The sequence below is a fragment of the Capra hircus genome, unplaced genomic scaffold (genome assembly GCF_001704415.2).
Source record: "Capra hircus breed San Clemente unplaced genomic scaffold, ASM170441v1, whole genome shotgun sequence".
Taxonomy (NCBI): domain Eukaryota; kingdom Metazoa; phylum Chordata; class Mammalia; order Artiodactyla; family Bovidae; genus Capra; species Capra hircus.
Genome location: NW_017189629.1, coordinates 499,354 through 525,007, shown reverse-complemented (window position 1 = coordinate 525,007; position 25,654 = coordinate 499,354). Strand labels below are relative to the sequence as shown.

General features: G+C 38.4%; 2 protein-coding genes across 14 annotated transcripts in view; one reads left to right on the top strand and one right to left on the bottom strand.

Annotated features, from left to right (window-relative positions):
* Window positions 1-25,654, top strand: part of CASK (calcium/calmodulin dependent serine protein kinase) — a 375,002-nt gene that overhangs the window by 219,920 nt on the left and 129,428 nt on the right. For all 13 annotated transcript variants that reach the window (XM_018044583.1, XM_018044579.1, XM_018044576.1 and 10 more), the window contains exons 6-7: window positions 18,420-18,522; window positions 24,297-24,472. In XM_018044583.1, coding sequence (XP_017900072.1) covers window positions 18,420-18,522; window positions 24,297-24,472 — 279 coding nt within the window. The remainder of the gene's footprint in view (window positions 1-18,419; window positions 18,523-24,296; window positions 24,473-25,654) is intronic.
* Window positions 3,148-11,733, bottom strand: GPR34 (G protein-coupled receptor 34). The gene is made up of 4 exons (XM_005700907.3): window positions 11,524-11,733; window positions 10,830-10,921; window positions 5,710-5,815; window positions 3,148-4,852 (listed from the first exon to the last, which is right to left on the bottom strand). The coding sequence occupies exon 4, from the start codon at window positions 4,764-4,766 to the stop codon at window positions 3,657-3,659; it is 1,110 nt and encodes a 369-aa protein (XP_005700964.1). The 5' UTR covers window positions 4,767-4,852; window positions 5,710-5,815; window positions 10,830-10,921; window positions 11,524-11,733; the 3' UTR covers window positions 3,148-3,656.

The window sequence follows — 25,654 nt, the reverse complement described above, 5'->3', positions numbered from 1 at the left end:
TTTTGAGGGGTGTGATACAAGTTGTTGTTGTTCAGTTGCTCAGTCGTGTCTGACTCTTTGCGACCCCATGGACAGCAGCACGCCAGGCTTCCCTGTCCATCACCATCTACCCTGTCCACCACCATCCATGAGTTTGCTCAAAATCATGTCCATTGTCAATGCCATCCAACCATCTCTAAATTGGCTTTTTATTTTCTTTTAAATAAGCACAACACTATTTTTAATAAGTGCAGCACTATTTATGACTTCTTCCTTCCCCAGTGCTTTTTGTGATGTCATCTTTATTTGCAGGGATTCTTTCTGAAGGAGGCAAGTGTATCAGTCACCCAGAAAAGTTTTAAACCCACTTTGCAAGATTCTTACACATCAAGAATCTTGGGTTGCCCTCTGATTTGTTCCTGCTTCTACCCTTTTGAGAGATTAATTTGGCATGTAATCTTCTCATGTATCATTGAGGGTCTGCATAGAGCTGTGAGCTCTGCTCCACTGATAAGTTTATCTTTGCATGTGCTCCATGCAGTGCCATCATTAATAAAGGATAAGAATAAAATTTAATATCTGGTAAAAGAAGTTTCCATTCATATTTCAAAAAACTAGAAAATAATTAGCCTGTTAATATGTTTCTGCAGAATCCAGGCTGCCTGTTGAGAAAACTCTATTTCATGCTGTTTTTCTCTTGTGGATAACTTTTCAGTAATGCTTTGCTTCACAGAGCTGTAATTATATTAGTTCTACTTTCATATCAGCAGGACTGAAGAATCTATTTTAAAAAGGTTGAAAATAAAACCTTCTGTACTAGAACATCATTTTCTTCTTCTATTGACCTGATCTAAGAAATTCAACTGCCATCAAACCCAGCTCTGCACAGAATAACTTTTCCAAAACTAACAGCAATACTCAGCATTTAGGTCTTACTCTTGCAACCAGGCAGTTAATTTTGCCTTTGTTTGGTTTTGCATATGTGAAATATTATTTAGAGACTTGTTCTGAAGATCTGTTGCAAGGTGAGGATAAGTATATACTTCTGCATTTCCCTTTTCTGTATGCTTCTAGAACTAAACCTTGGCTTGGGGGAGCTAGGGACAGTATTTCAATAAGAAATAGAAGATTATATATAATAAGTAGCTTCGAATTTGGTAAGTTTAGCAAGTTTTTCTAAAAATGTAGAAATATTCTACAGGATTCAGGTTACTGTAAGGTGTATAGGTTACTATAAGGATTCAGGTTACTATAACATCTGTTGTTATGAACTTATAGATAGGTTGACTTTTATCAAAATTTATTTTGACACAAATATTATAGCAAGAATTGACTTGGTGTACTTTTTTATTCTTTGATAATGCCATTGTGCAGGGCTTTATAGGAATTGTCACATTTAATATAAATAATGAGAAAGCTTCTAGAATTATGAGTACGTATATGTTACTTTTAATGTTCCTTCAGTTCAGTTCAGTCGCTCAGTCGTGTCCGACTCTTTGCGACCCCATGAATTGCAGCATGCCAGGCCTCCCTGTCCATGACAAACTCCCAGAGTTCACTCAGACTCACGTCCATCGAGTCAGTGATACCATCCAGCCATCTCATCCTCTGTCGTCCCCTTCTCCTCCTGCCCCCAATCCCTCCCAGCATCAAAGTCTTTTCCAATGAGTCAACTCTTCGCATGAGGTGGCCAAAGTACTGGAGTTTCGGCTTTAGCATCATTCCTTCCAAAGAAATCCCAGGGCTGATCTCCTTCAGAATGGACTGGTTGGATCTCCTTGCAGTCCAAGGGACTCTCAAGAGTCTTCTCCAACACCACAGTTCAAAAGCATCAATTCTTCGGCACTCAGCCTTCTTCACAGTTCAACTCACATCCATACATGACTACTGGAAAAACCATAGCCTTGACTAGATGGACCTTAGTCAGCAAAGTAATGTCCCTGCTTTAGAATATACTATCTAGGTTGCTCATAACTTTTCTTCCAAGGAGTAAGCGTCTTTTAATTTCATGGCTACAATCACCATCTGCAGTGATTTTGGAGCCCAAATGTTCCTTAACTAGTAATAATAATAGATAATGTAATTTAACAATTCAAACTGTATGTTTACAATAGAGACACATAGGGAAATAAAATGTTTACTAACAATGTAAAAAAAAATTTATTTTGAGAACATGAGAGGAAATCAGTATTGTCATACTTACTCAATTTCAGTTTGGTATTTGTTGATGTTGTCAAAGCAAAGTAATAAAAAAATTTATAAGGTCCTACTGCATAGCTATGGGAACTATATTCAGTATCTTATGATAAACCATAATGGGAAAAGAATATGAAAAAGAATGTACAACTATACTTCAGTGAAATAAAAATTTTTTAAAAGAATATAAGGGCCCTTTCTCTTAGTTTACTCTCTAGTTATTTTTTAATGTACATGAAAATTTCAGAATTTGCTTTTTAATTGTATTCTACAGGTTTTCTGTATTGTTATGAAATATTTTAAACACTGAGATATATACCAAAAATAACATAACACTCATGTACCACCACACAGGCTTAAGAAACATTATTATTTGCCATGTTTGCTTCGAATCTCTCCAGATGTAACCATTAACTTCAAATTGGTGTATATGTTTGTGTTACCACATATGTTTTATATTTTTATTGCATATGTATAGATCTGTAAAGAATTTGAACATGGTTTTGTATTTTACATAAATTATTTCTGATGGTAGATACCCTTTGCAGTTTTTGTTTGTTTTTTATTCAATGTTATTTTTGAGAATTCTCCATGTTGATGCATGCAGGTGTAGTTTATTTCTCCATTCCTTTGCTGATGCATACTCATACTTAGGTTGTTTCCATTTGTTTAGTATTTTGAGCAGTAGGTCAGTGAGCATCTTTACATGTGTTTTATGTGTATGTTTCAGTGCTTCTGTAAGATGTATACCTAGCAGTGAACTTGCTGGCTCATAGGGTATATGCATCTTTAATTATACTTTACCAAACTGTGCGGTCCAAGATGGCTACATTGCTAATAAATCTGTTTTAAGTAAGTTGCAATCTTAAGTCCTGTTGCTAGGCTATTGAATTTTAGCCCATCTGTTGTTTGATTTTTACTGTACAGTATTTAAATTCTTTCTATTTTATCTAAGAAGTGATAGATAATAGGTTGATTTCAGATTTGTTAGAATTTTATTAATTATCATTTTATCTGTTGATAGGCTTAGACATAAATGAATACAGTGGCAAATTATACAAGCTTTTCAAATGACAATGAACATATATTTTCTGACGTTCTAAGTCAGTCCTGAAATCAGTTAACTGTTAAACACACTTTAAATTAGTATTAGGTACTTGATTTTGAATAATTACTTTAGTGACTTGAGAAACTATGACATTTTCTTTCATTATTCTATAGTCAAAACCATAAATTTCAGTTAATTTTATAATCTATGTTAACAGCATTAGCCTAACAATATATTTGTAAAAGATTTTATATACAGATGTACTCTAATGATGACAGTGAGCTTACTCTTGAAATATATTACAATTAAGCAAATGAAATATCACAGATAAGCAAAGAACTTCAGGAAGACCTGAGCTTTGTTTCATGATTTTTTGTTCTTCAGGGAATTAGGCTGCATTTTATCACTTTTTCATACGTTCAACATAAGCGCTTTAAGAAGTAGTCTGAATTTTAGCCACGGCAGATGTATCATGTAGGGAGTATCCTGGTTTAAATTCTGAAGTACTTTCACTCCTGCTCGCTTCCCCTTGAAATCGTCTAGAAAGAAGCTGGCACATTATCTTGCGAATATTACTGGACATCAGGAAATACATGACTGGATCTAAACAGCTGTTAAAAGATGAGAAAACCAGCATGATCTCATTGGTTTTGTGAACGATTTCCTTCCAATAGCAAGACGACACATTTAGCTGTGAAGAAATATAGACAAATCGGAAGGCATGGTAGGGAACAAAACATACAGTAAAAATGATAAGCACAATGAAGGAATTCCGGGCAGTAGTGGCATATTTACCAGAATTCGGAAATTTTGACCTCCTTTTAGAAATCCTCAATAGATTCTTGCCAATCTTAATATATGAAAGGATGATTAGTAGGAAAATTAGCCAGAACATTACCACAAGAACATAGTTAAAAATTGCTTCTCCTTTTGCATTGAGCTTATCTCTGTAATGGAAGCACATCGTGGAATTATGACCTCCTTTCTTAAGGGTTAAAATAATCATAGTTAAAAATCCAGCAAGAGCAACTATCCATACTATACAGCAAACATAAATACTCTGCTTGGTTGTTATTGCCTTCCGTTGTTGGATAGACCGATTAATTTTGATGTAACGATCCAAACTGATGAATCCAAGCAAAATAATGCTAATATACATGTTCATATAAAATAGTGTTCCCACAACCTTGCAAAGAATCACACCTAGTGTCCACTTGTTTTGATTAATGTGATACATTATTCTGAAAGGGAGGCAGAAGATAAGTAAGAGGTCTGCAATGGCTACATTGAGTAGGTAAATCTGAATGGAATTTCTTTTGCGGTGGATACCCAGGAATACATAGAGGGCAATTATGTTTCCAACCAGCCCCATGATGAAGATAACAGAGTAGAATGTTATTAACACACTGGAGAGTAATTTTTCATCCATGGAGCAGGCAGTAAAATTTGATGCTCCTGAGAAGTTGTGTGGCGATTGGACGCTATAATTAAAGTACACTCCTTTGGAGGAGTAAGACCAGCTGCTGACTGAAGTTGTCATCATCGTCAATCTCTTCTGTAGGGATCAAAAAATGAAGGTGCTAAAAGGACATGTTCCTTGAGTGTAGTTTTTATGTCCTCAGATGTTTCCTACAACAGAATGCCAAACATTGAGTGAGTCGTTTGTTACGTTTGTAACAATTACTTTAGCTCAAAGCACAAATAGTAAATGATTGATTTTTCAGACATTGTAAGAAACTTTTCTTTTATCCTACTTGGACCATGTGGATATCTGCACAATCTATGCAGGAGCATTATGGTATCCCAAGACAAGCAGCACATAGTGTAAAAGCTGTTGGAGCATCCTGCACTAACCTTTTCTATCCTATGGTCAGTGTTCAAGGTCTGTTGTTGGTACATTAAAATCAACTGAACTATGGACTTGTCTTTTCTTGAGGAAGCTGGGATGGGAATAGAAATGGAGATAGAGATGACAGCTCATATTTTTCAAAGATGAGTTGTCAGTTTCCCTAAAGTGAAGACATGAGTGAGACATGAGTGAACTGAACCCACTGCTGACCCCTGTCCAGTTTCCTGCCTTGACTCTGTCCCTCATAGATGGCATTCATTCATTCATTCATTCATTTTGGTACCTATTGCCATGTAATAGGTGACAGACTGTGGCAGTCTCTCATTCCACAGTGGGAATGGAGGTGTGTTAGTTGCTCAGTTGTGTCCGACTATTTGTACAAATAGTAGATGATTGATTTTTCAGACATTGTGAAAAATGTCCAGCTGTGACCCATGGACTGTAGCCCACCAGGTTCCTCTGTCCAAGCAATTCTCCAGACAAAAATACTAGAGTAGGTTCCCATCCCCTTTTCCAGGGAATAGAGGAAAGGGTCGTAAATTTCTTTTTCAATCTAACACCTCATTGAAGGTATTAAAATCACTTGCCTACAGGGGTGTGCAATTAATGTAACAGACCAATAGAGCACAGCACTTACCTGGTTAGGTAGACTCGCAACATTTGCACAGGACAGCAAAGTAACCAAACAAAACCAAGACAGGTGATAATGGCCACCAGAAAGTCAGATTGGAGAGTCCGCTGACCTAGAAGCATAGAGTGGCAATGTAAATAGGAAAGAGGACATGCAATCCAAGATTTTGAAAGTAAGTACCTGCAGGTGACATAGTCTGTGGGCTAGGGCGTTTGGGACTGTTGGTAGTGTGTGAATTCCACTTGTCTGTGGCAGCAGACAATGTTAGCAATGCTGTTTGTTACCTGCTCTTTGTTTGGCATTGGCAGCTCTGAAGAGCTCAGTCTGAGAGGTTATCATAAAGAGAAGATGAGAGGATAGGATTCTAGGGGGGTCTCATCACTGACTCGATGGACATGAGTCTGAGTGAACTCCGGGAGTTGGTGATGGACAGGGAGGCCTGGCGTGCTGCGATTTATGGGGTCGCAAAGAGTCGGACACGACTGAGTGACTGAGCTGAACATCACATCTCTTTCTTAGAATGACTGCCATACTTCATTACAGAAGCTTCTTAGCAGGTGTAACAGACATTCAGGGTCTCACATCAAAATGAGACCTAACTAACTCTGTGACCTTCAATAAAATAACCTTTTCTAAGCCTTAGTTTTTTTGTTTGTAGAAATGAAAGAAATGCATTCTACAAACAACAAAACTGTTCTTTTGTTTACCTGGGCATATACAAGTGTTCAGTGACAGATTTAAAACAACACCTTTTGATTAATTTCATTTTGGTGAATATCTCGTGCTAAGTCGCTTCAGTCATGTCTGATTCTTTACATCCCTATGGACTGTAGTCTGCTAGTCTCCTCTATCCATAGGTTTCTCCAGGCAAGAAGACTGGAGTGGGTAGCCAGTACCTTCTCCAGGGGATCTTCCCAACCTGGGGATGGAACCTGCATCTCTTACGTCTCCTTCATTGGCAGGCAGGTTGTTTACCACTGTTGTTGTTCAGTTGCCCAGTCGTGTCCGACTCTCTGTGATCCCATGGACTGCAGCATGGACCAGGCCCCTTTGTCCCTTACTATCTCCCGGAGTTTGCTGAAGTTCATGTCCATTGCATTGGTGATGCCATCCAGCCATCTCATCCTCTGACACCCTCTTCTGCCATCAATCTTTCCCAGTATCAGGGACTTTTCCAATGAGTCAGCTATTCACATCAGATGACCAAAATACTGGCATTTCAGCTTCAGCATCAGATCAGAGTTGATCTCTCTTAAGATTGACTGGTTTGATCTCCTTGCTATCCAGGGGACTCCAGCAGCATAGTTCGAAGGCATTAATTCTTTTGCGCTCTGCCTTTTTTACAGTCCAGCTCCCACAATGGTATGTTACCAGTGGGAAGACCATAGCCTTGACTTTATGGACCTTTGTCACCAGAGTTATGTCTCTGCTTTTCAACACACTGTCTAGGTTTGTCATACCTTTCCTGCCAAGAAGCAAATGTCTTCTGATTTCATGGCTGCAGTCACTATCCGCAGTGATTTTAGAGCCCAAGAAGAGGAAATCTATCACTGCTTCCACCTTTTCACCCTCTATTTGCCATGAATTAATGGGGCCGGATGCCATGATCTGAGTTTTTTTAATACTGAGTTTTAAGCCAGCTCTTTCACTCTCCTTCTTTACCCTCATCCAGAGACTCTTTAGTTCCTCTTCGCTTTCTGCCATTAGAGTGGTATCATCCGCTTATCTGAGGTTGTTGATGTTTCTTTACCCCTAGCACCTCCTAAACACTGCTTGTAAAATGAAGGTGAATATGACAGAGACCCTGCTCTTGGAAAATATCTTTGCAAGAGTGTGCATTCAAACTTTGAATGCTGTAAAGTAGATTTGAATTACCATAATTCATTTCCTGATTTGACATTATACACAGAGAAAAACATTTGAAAGAACTTAGCCCTTCTTAAAACTCTACCCATAATTTCATCCAGAAGAAACCATTTTAGTAGAGGATGAAATTCCAGTTTAAATTTTTGTAAAGAGGGAAATTGAATCCTCGGAAGGGGAACTGACTGGTGAAAAGGAAGTTATGTAATCCCCAGTGACAGCCTGTCCCCAGAGTGCAGGGCTCAGAACAACAGAGGGAGGGAGGCAAGAGGACCGAGTCCAGTCTTTTGTGTGTCTCAACTGCAGGGAGCCAGATTTCACAAAGTTGTTAGAAACTTACAGGTGTGCTTCTGGTCAGCTGAAATTCTAAAAAGGAAAAGGCAATCTAGGAAGAATGTCAGGCTGCCAAAAATGGAGCTGAGCATGCAATGTAGATTAACAGGAAGAGAAGGGCCCCTGGAGGGGGACCTGTGTTGTGTGGTCACATAGGGAGATGACTGAGGCTCAGGTAGAAACAGCTCATGGCCACTGATGAAAGTGAGCTGAGGCATGACAGGTGACGTGATTTTGAGAGCTCAGATAGCTGAAATAACTTTGAAAACTGTAGAGGGTTTTTTTTTCCTTTTCTTTTCTCCATTGCTATATTTTAAACTCCATTAGAGGGCGACAGAGGATGAGATGGTTGGATGGCATCACTCATTCAATGGCCATGAACTTGGGCAGACTCCGGGAGGTGGCGAGGGACAGGGAAGCCTGGCATGCTGCAGTCCATAGAGTTGCAAAGAGTCGGACACGACCGAGCAACTGAACAACAGAGTTAGGAATCAAGTCTGCTTAATTTGCTTCTGTGTACCAAGTGCTTAGCACAATAAATGCTGTTGAATGAAAGAGGAGATTTACTCAAAAAGTTTGTGAAGTCCTACATGTGGATATTAAAATCAACTGTTCAAGTACAGGAAGGGCGTTAGCTCTGTTAACAGAAACACAGTTGTAGTTGACTGCAGTTGCCATATCCATTGTGTGATGTGGCTGCAACAAAAACTAACCTGTCCTTGGTTGACTTCATGCCTGTGGAGTGTCTTAAATGAAGACTGTCCTACTAATCCAGTTCTGTCCTCAGCTGGTAAGGTCTGACCCTGAGTACAGGGTTTCATCCTCAGCAGCACACTAAGAAAAGGCCACAGAGCCAGTGGGGGTTGGGGTGGAGAAGAGCAAGGAGCAAGTGGAAGGGAACAGGTGCCTGGAGATGGGAATGCGTTCAAGGCCGTGGAAAAAGGGATTGCACCTTGTGTTGTATGTCTCCCGAAAGCAGAACAAGGACCAGTGAGTAAAAATGCCAAAACAGATGTCTCCTTTTAAGGAAATACTTTTTTAGAATGAAACCATCTATCTTGGGAAGTAGTAAGGGTCTTACCACCAGAGATTTTTTTGAGACTACCATGATTGGGTACTTTGTAGAAGGGACTCTCAGTAAGTCTCAGTCCTGGCTACGTATTAGAATCCTCTTGATGGCTTTTTAAAGATACCAGTGCCTGGCCCCCTCCCTAGATCTTCTGATTTAATTGGCCTGGAATGGGCTCCAAGCAATGGTTTCCTCTAAAAGCTCCTCAGGGCATTCTAATGTACAGTCAGAATTGAACCCTCGAGCTAGATGACTGAACCGGTAAGTAATATTTATTTAGCATTTGCTGTGTACCAGGCAGTGTGTTAATAAGCGTATTTATATTATTTCATTTACATAATCCTTATGATAACTTTGTGAGGGAGGTATTAATGAAAAATAAAGATGTTCATGATTGCTACCCATGACCACAGATCATCTGACTTTCAGAGCCAGTGATCCATTTCACCAAACCTCGCTCCTCCTAATCCCAAATGATCAGCATTTTCTTTATCAATGATGAGTTCTGTCAGCAATACTTTGATATGATTCCTTTAACATTATCCACACTAGCAATTTTAAGGAAAGATTATGTCATCTAAATTTACCTCTTTGAAAAAGGTACTAATAAGTCAGTCAGTCCAGAGTTTTCTGAAATTCTCAGAATGCTGAACAGATTTTCCCCCAAAGTATATCTTTCAAACTTATTTCTAGGCCTGATAGCCATGATCAAGATGTTTCTAGAAAGCCATTTAGCACAAAGCCTGAAACCATTTGCCTCAGCTCCAATCTGCAGATAAAATAAATAATAACTGAGTAAGATCACCAATAAGCCTTCCTTGTTTTGCTGCACTTTCAAGCTCAAAGAGAACAATGTATTTTTTTTAATAATAATAATATCCATCATTTAGAAGCCTATATTGAATGGCTAGTATTGTCATTTATTAATGAATTAACAGATAAGATTCCATTTTGAACTTAATGGCTGATTTCTGTCTCCTTTACAATGTGCCAGTCACTTTCTATTCCCAAGGCCATTTACTGATGTTTTCAAAACTACTTACTTGATTTGTTAAGAATGGCCAGTGAAGATAAACAAATCACTACATTCACAGAGTGGACCAATTTCCCAGTGGATATGAGTTGTGACTTGTGTGATGTGGTCACTGTGGTTTTTTGATAGTAGATGGTTAATGGTTTTTAATGGTATTACTTGACAAATCCCGACGTTTGCAACCCTGTTATTACTGCTGCATTGTACCCACTAGCACCACCTTTCTGTGCCAGTAATTTTTCAACTGGCTGCTATAGGAACTTCTGTACTCAGGGGCAGGACCCAAGATTCCACTGTAGCCTCCAATGAGCAAAAGCTTTTTAAATGCAGTTTGGGGGGACTTCTCTGGTAGCACAGAGGATAAGAATCCACCTGCCATTGCAGGGGACATAGGTTCAATTCCTAGTCCAAGAGGATTCCACATGCCATGGGGCAACTAAACTCATGCTCCACAACTACTGAGCCCACACTCTAACGCCCCGGAGCCACAACTCCTGAGCCCATATGCCACACGTACTGAAGCCTGCCCACTCCAGGGCCCGCAACAACTACTGCGTGCTGCAACTACTGCAGCCCATGTGCCTAGAGCCTGCTCTCTGCAACTACAGAAGCCACTGCAATGAGAAGCCCGCACACCACAGTCAGAGAAAGCCCACACAAAACTACAAAGACCCAGCACAACCAAAAATAAGTGTTAAAAAATAGTTGAAGCTTTTCAGAATTTATAGCTAACAAAATATCAGTGAAAATTATTTCCCATATAATAAATTCATGTATAAAAATGCAGTTTGGTTATGTTTGTGAAAACATCACATAGAAAATACATACCTATTTGGCAGTGCTATCAGCCTTTCACATTTGTAGTTTGACGTGATATCCACTGAATCATTCAGGCCATGCTTTAAAAATTGCACTAATTGCTGCATACAAAATGAAAATTAAAAAGCACGTCATTTTGGAAAGAATACTATTAGTAGTACATAAGGTTTTGTTATCAATTTAACTGTGGTTAAAACATTTTTTAAAATTTAAGTGCATTGACTAAAGTGTATTTTGCTTTTTCTTTTCTCCAATATTCACCATAGTAACCTCTGAAACATGAAACTTAAATTTTACTTGATCTGGTAATGACCATAAAATAGAAGCCATATAATAAAGAAAATACTATCATTAAAAGTAGGGAGTCAGCATAACTTAAAAGGTACTTACGGAAATAAAGTGTGTTACATATGAAAATAACTTTTAATCAATTCAAGTAGATCTGCAAGTCTTTGTCCAGGATACAAAACATAGTACAAACAATGTGACTGTACTGATAGTATGATCTTAAACATCGCATATCCTAAAGAAGATATGGCCTCATTTTAAGTCAAGGCAGTGGTATTGTTCAAGCAGTTTACTCAGTTCTGGAAGCAAAGCATTGCTAGTCACCCATGAAGCAGGTTTCATTTTTATTATTCAGATCATCAAAATGTAACTTCAAAAAGGATCATTTATGCAGTTGAAATCAAGGCATACTCACAGTTCAGGCTCTCCTGAAGTAAAAGGAGCTGATCCCCAAGCTTCCCTACACACAGACTTGTCTTGGTGTGTCAGCTGGGTTCCTCCATCCGGTTGTGGTGCAATTGGTTGGGTTTGTCTTTTTTAATATATTTGAATGTGGTAATAGGTGTATTTTTCTCCTTTCTTTTTTCAATATGACAACCCTTAGACTCCCTGTGAAAATATTAAAAACTTCACCACTATGCAAAACTTTTATCTTTAAGCTCAATCAACACAACTTTAGGAAATTGCTTATATCTTTTACATGAATACCTTCCACCTTGACAATTATAAAAAATTTTCCCTCCTCCCCCCAAATAAAGAAGTCCATAAATTCTAAGCTAAAATACTCATTTTCTGTTTTTCCTAAGTAACGATACGTAATATGCTGTCTGGACCTTTAAAGCATAAGCATTTAATTTCTCTTTCTGGATTCATTTTAGAAACTGGCAATCAACATAAAATAGCATTCCTATATTGCATTATAGTAACATGAGTAATGAATCATTTTATTATTTAGTTTTAAAGTGTTACTTAGTGTATTTTATGTATTCCCTTAATTAAGACCTTGGATTTATTTTCTAACAGAATCTTATAATTTTAGGATTAGATGAAATTTGTAATAGTATTCTCTCCTTGATAAACTCTCCCAAGTAGATTGAAATATCTCCTATATTTCAAAGAAAATAGTGAAGTTACTCTGCAGGGAGTGTTAAACCACTACATGTCCATCTTCACTGCTGGCCCTGCAGTTCAATCACATTTCCCCTTTGTTGTTGTCGTCATCTGAAGGGAAGAAAAGTCAGTTCTTATCCTCCCCACAATCACCGCCCTGCAACTCTGCTTATTTTGCACTAAACAATATCTAACGCATTGGGCTTTATCTAACAATTCTAATTATCTGGGAGTACATTCTCTCTCCTAAACATCGTATTCTCCAGTGCTCTTGGTTTGTTATAAATTTGACACATGGGACAGAATATTTTTAAATTGCTAGAATAAAAACATTTTGTAGCTCTTACTTCCCCCTAGAACTTCTGAGAAGGAAGATCATTACTGTATTGGTCTAGGAGGAATTTCGTGTGGGGAAGGCAGGTGTCAAAAAGCACAATATTACCTTAACTATTTTTAAATGTATAGTTTAGTGGTGTTAAGTATATTTATATTGTGCAAATATACTTATATTGTTATATTTATGCTGTGTAAGTATATTTATATTCTTCAGTGGTGCTAAATATACTTATTGTTATGTTTGTATCTAGAAAATTTTCATCTTGCAAAACTGAAATTCCGTGTCCACTAAACAAGAACCCCTCCTCTCTCTACCCCCACCCTTGGCAACTACCTTTCTACTTTCTGTGATTTTCAATACTCTAGATAATTCATCTGAGTCAAATCATACAGTATTTGGCTTTTTATGCCTGGCTTATTTTGTTTAGCATAATATCCTTGAGGTTCACCCATGTTGTACCATATGACAGACTACTTTTTAAAGGTACATAATATTCCACTGTATGTATAGACCACATTTTCTTTATCTATTCATCTGTCAGTGAACATTTGAATTGCTTCCACCTCTTGACTATTGTGAATAATGCTGCAATAGACACAGGTGTACAAATAGCTTTTCAGAATCCTGGCAGGAATTTTTTAATGACTAGTGTTTATTATATGTTCTATTTCATAAAATCTAATATAAATTTTTTATCATAGTAGCTATTTTTCCACACCTAAGCCATCCCCTTTTCAAAACACTAATTATGTTTCAATCTTCAGTTCCCTAATGACCCTACTGTGACCCAGTTTTGAGTATAAGCTTTTCTTAGTTCTTCCTTTGTATGAGCCTTTTTCCTGTTCATTCTGAGCTTTCTGCTTTTTGTCTCGGTGTTCTTAGCTTATTCCCATACATCCTCTTCCGCTCACCCTTCCCCTTCCTTGAACTTTATTGCTATCTTAGCTTTTTATACAAAAGATAAAAGTAGAAAAGAAGAAATAAACAGATAGGCTGGTTTCTGCTCTTACTGATATCACCCACCTGCCTCTCTTTATCTAAATCCCAACCCTGGTTAAATTCAGCTGACCTCCCATTCCAGGCCTGAACCCCACCAGCTAAAATGAGGACCACTGGGTGTAAACACAGAATAGTGTTCACGGGTCTTGCTTTAAACTCATGACCACACACCTTGAGTGGGCTCCTATGCTGCCAGCAGTCCTGCCCTATTTCTTTAGTCTGAGGCTTCTCAAAGCATGGGTTCCCAGACTAGTAGCATCAATGTCACTCAGGAACTTGTTAGAAATGCATGGTCTTAACCTCATCCCAGACCTTATGAGTCAGAAACTTGGGGGGATGCAGGCCAGCAACTCTATATGATACTAAAGTTTGAGAACCACTGTCTTAGTTCATTTTCCTATCCTTTGAAAATACTTTTTCACACCTTCTCTCTTCTCACGCTGCCAACAGCCCCCTCTCCTTCCCCACTGTCAATTGCTGATCACTTTTTATTTCAAGTAAATGGAAAATAGAAGTGCTCAGAAGAGAACTTCCTCATCTTCTAACATTCACATCTGCCTGCATCTACAGGTGCCTCCCTCACTGTCACTAGGGCCAACCTCCTTCCCACTTGTACACTACATCCCATCCCCTTTCTTTTCTGAGGTCATTTTTTTCCTTTTTATAGGATCTTTCCCACCAGCATGCAAATGTCTGTCTTTAAAAAACAAAACAAAATTTCCCTGAAGATGTCGATGTAGTGACCTAATGCATATGTTGTTATGTGAAAACTTTGAGTATGCGTATGCATTGTCTCATGTTCAAAACAAAACAATGGAAGGATAAACCAAAAACGGATACACATGGTTGCCATTGAGGAGGGAGAGAGTGGGCTTGAGGGGAGGGAACAAAAGGTAGGCCTCTCTGAAAGGTATTTGTTTATGGTTGGGCTTCCCTGGTGGCTCAGACAGTAAAGAATCTGCCTGTTATGCTGGAGACCCAGGTTTGATCCCTGGGTCGGGAAGATCCCCTGGAGAAGGAAATGGTAACCCATTCCAGTATTCTTGCCTGGAAAATCCCATGGACAGAGGAGTCTGGTGGGCTACAATCCATGGAGTTCCAAAGAGTCAATTCAGACACAACTGAGCAACTAACACAGTTGCCTTTGAAACTTTATGTACATGTTTTGTATAATTAGAACACCAAATTAAGTCAAAATCTAGTTAAAACAAATTGACTTCACTATGTAACAAATTGAAAGTAAAACCACAAGGAGAATTCTTTTAAGTGACTTTAAAATAGGGTTACAGGTTAAGTATTATACAAGGAATTGCAGGCACCTTTCACTCAGATTCCCCATATGTGAACATTTTACTGGTGAAATGATGTGGTTTGTTTTAAAAGACTTCAGCAAAAACATAATAACAATAAATGGTTGGAGATAGATAAAGCAATAATGACAGAATGTCAATAATTGTGAAACTGGGTGATTTGTACATGAAGGTTTTGTTAATTTGGTTTCTCCAGTTGTAAATATTAAAAAGTTAAAGAAACCTCCTTGGCTTCACATTCTCTTCTAGCTACATCCCATTTTTCTAATCCTACTACAGTAAAGTTTTGAAAGATATCTGAATTTACTATTTCCACATCATCTCTTCCTATTCTCTCTTGAACATAGTTCAGTGGGGATTTTTGTCTCTGTTATACCACCAAATGGCAACCCACTCCAGTATTCTTGCCTGTAGAACCCCATGGACAGAGGAGCCTGGCAGGCTACAGTCCATGGGGTCACAAAGAGTTGGACATGATGAGCGACTTCACTTTCATACCACCAAAATCCTTCTTATTGAGGTCATCAGTGAATTTCAAGTTGCTAGATATCATGATCAATTCTCACCTTTAATGACTTCTTAGTAGCCTTTCAGGACACCAGTGTCTTCTGATTTTCCCCTTGCTTCACTGTCCAGACATTTTGTTTCCTTTGCTAGATCGTTCTCATCTTCCTTGCCTCAAATACTGGTGTGTACCAGGTCTCAATTCTCTGACCTCATCTTCTCTATTAGTAGTTCACTCCCTAAGTGATTTCATTCATTATCTTGGCTATAAATATTATGTACATGCTTTTGATCCCAAATTTATATCTCTAGTCCCAGCCTTCCCTCTCCTGTCTTAAATGACCTCACACTCAATTTGTGTGAAACCAAATTCTCGACCCCTCTTTCATATTTCTACTCCTGTGTTTCCCAAATTCAGTAAATGACATCCTCATTTTCACTCAGTTGCTCAGGACAAAAACCTAACTACCATACTTGACCTATCTCTCTCTTTCACACCTCATATCCAGCAGCAGTTCTTGTCAAATTTACCTTCGTAACATATCCTGAATGTGACCACTTTTTACCCTCCCAGCCTCTATCACTCTGGTCTAGTCCAAATCACCATCTTCTCTTGCCTGAACACCCACAGAAGCCTCCTACCTGGTCTCCTTTCGTCCATTCTTGCGCCCTTGCCATTTCTTCTCCCCTCAGCAGCTCAAGTGATCCTTTCCAAACCTAAAACTCATCTTCATGCTCTCCTGCTCACAACTTCCCAATGGTTTCCCATCTTGCTCAGCCTAAAACCCAGAGCTCTGTCCTTGACTTCAAAACCCTAGACAATAGGGTCATTGATCATCTAAATCTCATTTCCTACCACTCTTACCTTTGTTCATTCCTCTCCCAACACACTGGCTTCCTCGTTCTTCTCCAAACATAGCAACCCCCTTTGTGCCTCTGAACTTTTCTACATAGTATGCTCCACACCAAGATCTTACCTCCATGTGACTTTCTGCCACTTCATTCTGGTGTGTGTTCACCTATTACCCTATTAGAGAGGTCTTCTCTGACACTCCTTGTCTTACTAAATAGCAGCTCCCTAGTCTCCAAACCTGTAACACCTACCTCCTCACCAGCTTAATTTTCCCTCCCTAGCACTTAACATTACTAGAGTCTTCTATTCATTTACGTATGTTGGTTTCTTTGTTTATTCTTTATCTTAAGTTCCAATTTTATGACTTATCTCACTAAAGGGTTTGTTGAGAGTGACTGAATCCACACCCTGTTGGATAAATCTCAGTGTAACATTAACTTAAGCATAAATATAGTCAACAAACTATAAAGTGTATGCCCTGAGATTCAAATTTAAGCTTCTACTACTCCTTCCTAAAAAGGTAATGATGACACTGGCCAGGAGACCCTGTCTGGGTCTAGTCTGTATTCTCTTCTTCTGCATCAGGCCCTTCCTTTTCTAGGCTTGTTCATTTGCCGTGCCCCACACTAGATTTCTTATCATTGATCTCTGTTTGAACCAACTGAAAGTTCGTTGGTTTCTGTGGAGGTTTGCCTGTCCTTCCATAGACCCTACCAGCTACTTTGTGTCTTCCTGCAGTTTGTTCACCATCCATGTACGCTTGCTTTTTCTCTCCTCTTTCTCTCACTCATACACACATTTATACTCAAGGGCTCATTTTTCTTTGTGCTACACTCTATTGTAAAGGTCTTTAAATACCCTTGGACAAAAAATAGCTTCTAAAAGGATTCTTTTAATCCTTCCCACTTTTGTATATCCATCATCAAACATCACTCTGGGTGTACCAGCTCAGAATTTTATTGTCTGGGGTCTCTTCATGCCCACTATCATGTAGGCTAAACCTGAACTAAAACTGGGTCATTTTATATCTGATCAAGTGTGGGAGAGAATAAAAAATACCTTTATCTTCCAAGCCTGAAGAGGCTTGCCTTTTTCACTAAACCCATATTTTAAGAGCAGGTCATAACATATGTAATGTTAGTCACAGAGAGGAGCATAGTATTTGAGCACAGACCAAAGTTCCCTACAATTAAATGCCTTCCTGACACCAGCCTCAACAATGTCCCAGAAAAAGCCATATGTAGGAGGACTAGGTCCTATAAAGAGACTCTCACTGTAACCAAAAATCATATGATTCTTAGACAGCCCTGGTCAAGCAGCTGCTCCTCGGGGCTGGGTGGGGAGGTCTTTACCCTGGACTAGAGGCCAGCCCAGTAGTCTCCTTCCCCCCTTCTCTTTTCTCACTTCCCCTTCCCACAGAAAAGAAGGGCACATCCAGAGAAGAGACCCCAGGAAGGAAGAGCATTGAATTCCCGAGGAGAAGGGCTCAATTAGAGTCATTAAATCTTACCTGGGAGTGGAATGAATAAAGAAAAATAGGATGGTGGGACAGGGGGCAGAAAAAGGGTCATCAACATCCCCTAAGGGCCAAGATACAGTGGCTCTGTAGATAAAGTCAGATTTCAGGAAACTTAGGTGTAATATACTTTTCCTTAAACAAATGTAGGCTGTCACTCAGTGAGGGAAAATATTGCATGAAAAGGCAGAAAACACATCTGTCTGTCTGTCTTGAACATCATTCCTCCTGAGTGGTTCCAAGCACCAAACCCTAATCTTGGAAGCAAATAATTCCTGAAAAATGTTGGATAAAACAGGTAAGTCTTTGGAGAAATCAGCCAGACATGAGAATAGACAAATAATTCAAGCATCCAAAGTAATTCCAGGAGTTTTTAAAGTATTTTACTATATGGGCTTCCCTGATGGCTCAGTGGTTAAGAATCCGCCTGCCAATGCAGGAGACACAGGTTCGATCCTTGGTCCAGGAAGATCCCCTGGAGAAGGAAATGGCAACCCACTCTAGTATTCTTGCCTGGGAAAACCTATGGACAGAGGAGCCTAACAGGCTACAGTCCATGGGGTCACAAAGAGTCAGACACGACTTAGCGACTGAACAACAACAAATACGGTCATGTTATTTGGCTTTGTGTAAACTGTTCATTGACAATTAATCATTTTCTTTGGTTTGTTTTTCTTTTCAGCCCCACTGTGTTCTCCTTGCCTCAAAGGAAAATTCGGCACCTGTTAAACTTGGGGGCTTTGGGGTAGCTATTCAATTAGGGGAGTCTGGACTTGTAGCTGGAGGTAAGAGTACTTTTTAAAAAAATTTCCTTCAAAACTGCATCACTTTTTAGGCTGATGTAAAGTTTTCAAACTAAATATTAGTCTATCCTCAGTGTTTCAGACCACATTCCACCCCACCCAAAAAAAAGTGCCATAATATAGTTTTGAATTTAATAATTCTATAATAATAATTAGAATTTTAGTCTCTTAAGAATAGACTCCATCTTTTTACTCTTTGTATCCTCAACATTTAACAGGGAAGAGACCCAACATACAGAGATTAAAACAGTATTGGAAGAAGGTGATATTTGAGGCAAAGCGTCTTTTAAAGTTGAACTGGCCAAATGAAGTCAAATCTAAAGTGTGTGGATTCACTTCTTTCAGGTTATATCTGTGGCTGATTTTTAATTTCACACTGCTTTCTTCTTTCTGTTTGTGAAACAGTCACACTCAGGTCATCAGTCTGTGTGTTTGGGAAGAGCAAGCAGGTATGAGCACAGACTGATTTTATTATTAGCCAAAGCAAACATGACTAGAAATTTCCCATGCCAGAGTAAAAAAGGAAGAAAAGTTAAAACAAACTTTCTTCACCAGTATGCAGAGGTGGATGCTAATTACAGATTCAAGTATTTGGTTTTATTTATTCCTTTCAGTAGATTCCAGCTCAGAATGCTGCCCTGTTTTTAGTTTTGTTCTTTAGTTTTGCAGATTGCTTAGTTCTCCATTCTACCAACTACTAGTCTTCTAGCCATTGCTTTCTATTTTCCATCTCCAAGTACTGCCAGCCTTCACAAAGAGGAAAAATATCAACAGAACCTTTTAAAACCTGTCATCTTTCAAGAATGCTTAAATTAAAATACCTGACAAATGATAAATATCAAAATAATAATCTTTTACACAGAATATTTCATTTCATTTCATTTCATTTACTGTTACTAAAATATCAAAGTGGTATTAACATAGGCCATCTTCTGAAAAATGAGCTATGAGTCATAGTTGTAGTCTTTAAATCATTATTTACCACATTGCCCTCCAAAATTAAATTGTGTTTAGATTTTCTTCTAGTTTTGTGTTTCTTCTAGTTAATCATTTCCAAGAATATGAGAAATTGCAAGTTGGGTATTGTTTTGAAAACTGATTATTTTTTCTTCTAATTCTAATAAACTAGTGAATTCAAAACCTATGAAAAGTTTGAAACTTATCATCTGTGATCAGAAGACTGACCATAGGGTCAGGTAACAACATGCAGTTTAACCATAGCATCACTGAATCAGAATTCGAAGAGGCCTTAAACTTCTCCAGTCTCGTAAACTAATGATTGAATTCTCTCATAAAATTCCCTGCAAAAGACTGGACTCTAGTTTAATTCCTCAGGTGGCAAAGAATTCACTATGTCCCAGGACAGTTCATTCCTTTTTTTTTTTTTTCATTCCATTTTTTAAAAGCTCCCTAACTATTGAAACATCCATCCTTGCATTAAACAGAAGTCTATCTTCCTGTAACTTCCACCCAGGAGTCCTACTTCTGGCTTTTGGAGCCACGGTGAGAAATTTTAATCGTTCCACACGATAGTCATTCAGATGCTTAAAAACTGCCATCATATCCACCTTTTTATCCAAGTTAACTCGCCTAGGTTGATTTAGCCATCATTCCTCACATAAACTGCTTCAGTCTCCTGACTGCACCAAGTACGGAGCCAAAACCGAGCACATCTCCAGGCACTTCCAACACGTAGAAACTTGAAGCTATCACTGCTTTTGCTGTGGATCTTACATTCCTATTAGCCTCCCCAAATTGCATGAGCTTTTAGGACAACCCTGTTGTAACACTCAATCTTACAACACTTAATCTTGTAATCAACTACAAATCCCAAGTTGTTTCTAAACAAACATTGCTATTTAACTCTCTCACATCCACTATTTGTACAGATCACCCCCGTGTTAAGGCTACACAATTAAATAACAAATTCTGATGATTATATCCTCAAGGTTGATGGGATGATATGATATAAAATGAATTCCTGTTATATGCTGTTATATATATTGGCCATTTAGAGTGACTTTGTTTCTCTTGATCTCAATTTGCATCCTGTTAGCATTAAAGATAGTATGGACTTCATTTTACTATGTACCTTGACTGAAGGGGAAAAACAGATTCATGACTTATCCAGACGTTTTTTACATGTTAGTTTATTTTACTGAAGTCCATGAATCTTTCCCATCAAGTTTGTATTTTTAAAGCTGATTTTTAACCCACAGTGTATCAGTTGTGCAAAATTTATTTTTCTCAGTCCTTATAGAGTCAAAATACTTTGTGGTGGTCAAAATACTGTCATTTCTTAAACATACCTTTGCTTGCATTACTACTTCAAGTATTACAATGTCTTTAAAATGCAATCTACATATGTAGATAAAGGATAAATGATTTCTCTTATAAAAAGTTTTCATATTGTTTAAGATACTTCTGAAAATGTATCAGCTCATTTGCTAATATCTAAAAGAAAGCTATTTCCCTGTTAGATTGGAATCTTTGATCACTGAGTCCTCCAAATCAAAAGTAATTCTGTCCATTATATGTCCTATATAATAAAAAGCCATTTACATATATTTACATGTTCCCTATCAGAAACTCAGCTGTTTGGAAACTCACTTATCCAGAATATAACTAGGAACCTAGAAAATAAATGTAATAGCAGCAAGACATTTTCTGCCCTTAGTACCTGTTGACGGTTCTCTCGAGTGAACATGTAAAGACACACTCTGAGGCTGACATGCTTCCATTTTTCAGAAAGTTTTGTAGATTGGCGTTCCTTCATAGCTTACACCTGTCTTTCCCTCTGGTTAGAATGCCTTTTGTCATTTTGTGTATCTAGTTAACAAAGTATTCTTAGAAGCAGGCTGATTGTCACCATCCCAAGTTAGGTAACCCTGTTCGTTATCTCCCATATTCCCATAGCTGTCTGGCCTACATGCCTTCATATAGCATTTCACGCAGGGATTTGTAATTATATCAAAGACTGAGCTTTGTGAGGGCAAAGGGGGACCATGGCTTATCCCTTGTATGTCCCCAGTGGTCCTACACCACTGTGTCTAGGACCCAGCAGGCACTTGGGAAATTTTTACTAAGTGAAAGAATCTGGTTTCTAATGAGTTTACAGTTTATAGCAAATTTTATGCAACAAAGGAGGAGAAGACAAGGCCAGAGTAAGCATAGTGAAAGAAAAGAAATGAAAGCCTGACCAAAACAAAAATATGTTGAGCAGATACCAAAAGTTGGAAAGCACAGCAGCCCTTTATACTGAAAAAAATCAACCTTTACTCTCCGGGGTATGCAGTGCATTTTTGGTTCCATACCAGATTTCTTTCATTGGTATCACAATAATAATTCTGAGTCATCAAGAAAAGGTTGAATTATGTGCAGCATCATATATAAAAGAAGTCAGGAAATTATAGAAAGAGAGCCATCCAAAATTCTTAAAGTAAAAAGGGGTGGGTGTGTAAAGATTCAGGTCCTAAAGTATAATGAATATGTACCTATTCAGAACAATTCCCCCTTCCCTGAGGTTCTGGGTAATAAGGTTTTATTATATTATCAAAAAAACTAACATTTAAATTTTTAACTGCACATCTGAAGTGTCTCATGCACAGTGACATTTAATTTGGTTTGGTAATTTGGCTTCCCGTTCTTAGAGTTCTGTGGTCAGCATCATAAAAATCAAGTGACCACAAAGAAGGAAAAGTCAGGTGATCACAAATCAGGAAATTGGGGAGGTCAGTATATGTTAAAGGGTAACTATAGTCCTTTCACATTCTACCAATCTGCATGAAATAAAGTTTTAAAAATCCACTCCTATAAATTCTTTCACTTCCCTGGTGGCCCAGGTGGTAAAGAATCCACCTGCAATGCAGGAAACCCAGGTTCAATCCCTGGGTCAGGAAGATCCCTTGGAGAAGGGAACGGCAACCCACGCCAGTATTCTTGACTGGAGAACTCCATTGACAGTGGAGCCTGGCGGGCTAACAGTCCATGGGGTCGCAAAGAGTCAGACATGACTGAGTGACTAACACATGATGGTCTTTCCCCTTTTCATTTATGAGCAAATTCCTTAACCAAAAGACATGTATCTTCCTCGAGGATGAACACTGATTCTCCAATACCATGGTAGTCTTCAATCTAGATAAATGGAGAGAACCTCCCCCTAGTTGGCCAGGGCTGGCCATGGGGGCTCTTGACTAGTCCCAGACTGAGACCTACATTTTGAGTTGCTTGGCCCTGTCTTGTAGTAAGAGGCAAGTTGCGTTTCCAAGCAGTATCCCAGCCACCAGCAGGTACCTGGCTGGTGCCCTGGTATGAGTACTCTGATCTCTTACCCTGCTGCTCCCTACTTTTACCAGCTCCTGTCCATCAGACCAAGGCACATTTCTCCAAGGGCACTGTCCTGTCCCAGCTGTTAATGAAGTAGGAGGCTTAGTTCTCATCATTTCACCCTTCTTTATGTTACTTGAGGAAACTAAATGGGGCAACATGAAATAAAAATCTTTCCTTCTAACTGGTACAGAGTCTCCTCTGATCTACCATACATTTTAAATAAAAATATTTTCACTCTCTGAACCCTGAACATAATCTCCTCTGTTATGGGGGAAGAAGGGAATCCACAGTTTTCAGCAAAGGAACATTCCCAGTACACAAGCTCAGAGCTGTTCCCAACCATTTCCATCCTAATCAGGTTTGGCAATCACCAACAAGACTTTATGATACAGGCTTTCTCTCTAGCTGGATTAGAAGATCTCTGAGGTCTTTTTCTAAACTCTGAACACCATTCTGAGCTCTCCATAAAGTTTTGTGCAGTCTTTAAAATAAAAATTATCTTGGACTCAGGATGACGAGGTGGGGGGTGTGGGGAAGGGAAGAGAGGAGGGCACTGGGCCCGCCTAGAGCTAGAAGAGCTGTCAAATCTGGCAGGCAGTCCCCTCCCACGGGAATTTCCCTAGGATACAAATCTTTTGTTCTACAGAAGAAAAGGGGGTGCTGCGGCAAAGATGGCTACTGGTGTGCAAACAACTGCTTTCAGATTCCTTCCTGAAACCTAATTTTGATAGGAAAAAAGAAAAACTTTAAAGAAGATAGAAATCAAAGAGAATCGAATGGGAAGAGCCTCATGATTTTGCTTTGGTTATGTCATATATTTGCTCTCATTCTCTTCCAATATTAATATTTGAAGGAAGCTAAAATCCTATTATAACAAAATATCATTAACCACTGTAAATTGCTGCAATTAATTCCTAAAATCTACTGAACAGGATTTCGGATTCAGAGTCATATTCCAAGCAAAAGTTCTCAGCGTTAGGTTTAATTTGAGAATTTCTGTTTGGCAGTCAAAAGTAAACTTTTTCTCCACAGATATTTTCTCACTTGTTCCCCCCTCTCCCTGCCACTGTCTCTGCTCTGTATTTTTAGTAATTTTTTTCAAACATGTGAAAACTATAAAATTTAAACAACTTCTTCATGATGCAAGAACTAGGTAAATATTTACCATGCACCCTGCAGAATTCAATAGGAAGTAGCAGTGTTAGAAGACAGAGTACCTCTCTCTCCTGGGCTCAGTATTTTCAAGAGGTGATTAAATAATTTTTTTCTTTCTGCCTTTTTTTTCCTTGATTTTATAGAGGAGGGAAGAGGTGGTAATATTTACATTGTTAAACTTGTCATTCACACTGTTATTTTCAGTTTTCAAATGGGGGGGAACCCATTTTATGTAAACATTTTTTTCCTTGATGTTGTCATTTTAAATATAGGGCGCGTTGGAACACCTCATTTTATGGCCCCAGAAGTTGTCAAGAGAGAGCCTTATGGAAAACCTGTAGATGTCTGGGGTTGTGGCGTGATCCTTTTTATCCTGCTAAGCGGTTGTTTGCCTTTTTATGGAACCAAGGAAAGATTGTTTGAAGGCATTATTAAAGGAAAATATAAGGTAATATATTATGAACGTTTTATTTTTCCATTGAGATTAAATTATTCCCCAAAAAATGTTTTAAGTTATTGTCTATCTTTGGATTGTTTATTGATGGTCAACATAGTTACCCTAGTCAGAGAAAAGTTTTTTGCTTGCATCTTTGATCCACTAGCCTTGTTAGGCAACAAAGCTCTCAAGTAAATTTCAGAGTCGATCGCAGCCAAATTATCATCCAGATGACTGGCTTTAAAAAACACCATTGCCTTACTCCTCCCTTCTCATTCCCTCTGTGCTGCCTCTAGTCTATCCCATGTATTTGGATTCCAACTCTGTGTTTAGTCCAGAAAACAGGGACCCGACTTGTCTTTGATACAGTATAAAGACCAGAGACCCGATGGGTGTTCCCCTTTTCCTCCACATTCTGGGCCCTCAGAGTCACAAAGCCACACTACAAGTCAAAATCTTTGACCACAAGTACATTCTAGTGAAACTGCCTGTTTAGCTAACTCAAACTCATAGTAATTTGTTTGTGCCCCACTTATTTCAAATAAAATTCTAGTTCAGGGAAAGAATTTGGAATACTCCTTTTAATTTACTGTGAGAGAATGTGAGATTTTATTTTACCCTGGGTAAGGTGTCTGTGACAGACCTGAGCCCAGATTTTTAAATGTCCATTAGCTGTCTGGTGATCAAACCCATTTATTCAGGCTGAGCTGGAGCATAAACTTCTTTGGCCCTTCTTTGTGTAATTTGAGAAAAGGGATTTATTTTTATTACTTCATTTCTAAAGTAAAATGGAAATTTCATCCAGGTAATTTTAGTAATTCTTTATCTTACTTTTAGATTTAGTGTCTATTAACCTTTATTTGTTTTTGCTCTAGCATGCATGTTATTTTATTGCATTTTATGTAGTTAGCCAGCACAGCTGAAAAATTTGCCATTTACTACCTTCCAGGATAAACTGAAATGCCAGTATCACAACTGCATTTCATAATGTAATTTAGAGCCATTTTGGTGTAATTTAAATATTTATATTCATCTTTGGCTACTGTGAATTGCAAACTACATGTACTGTTCCCAGACTTCTGATTAGTACATTATTACTTTCATTACTAAATAATTTAAGAAGCCATTACTGACATCATGAGTAGCTATACCAAAAAGACCTAGAAGGTTCTTGGAAATAAGCTTGGGGTTGGT

What these genes read in the sequence shown, in the direction of transcription:
- GPR34 (XM_005700907.3), bottom strand. Translation starts at nt 4,766, where the DNA reads ATGATGACAACTTCAGTCAGCAGCTGGTCTTACTCCTCCAAAGGAGTG.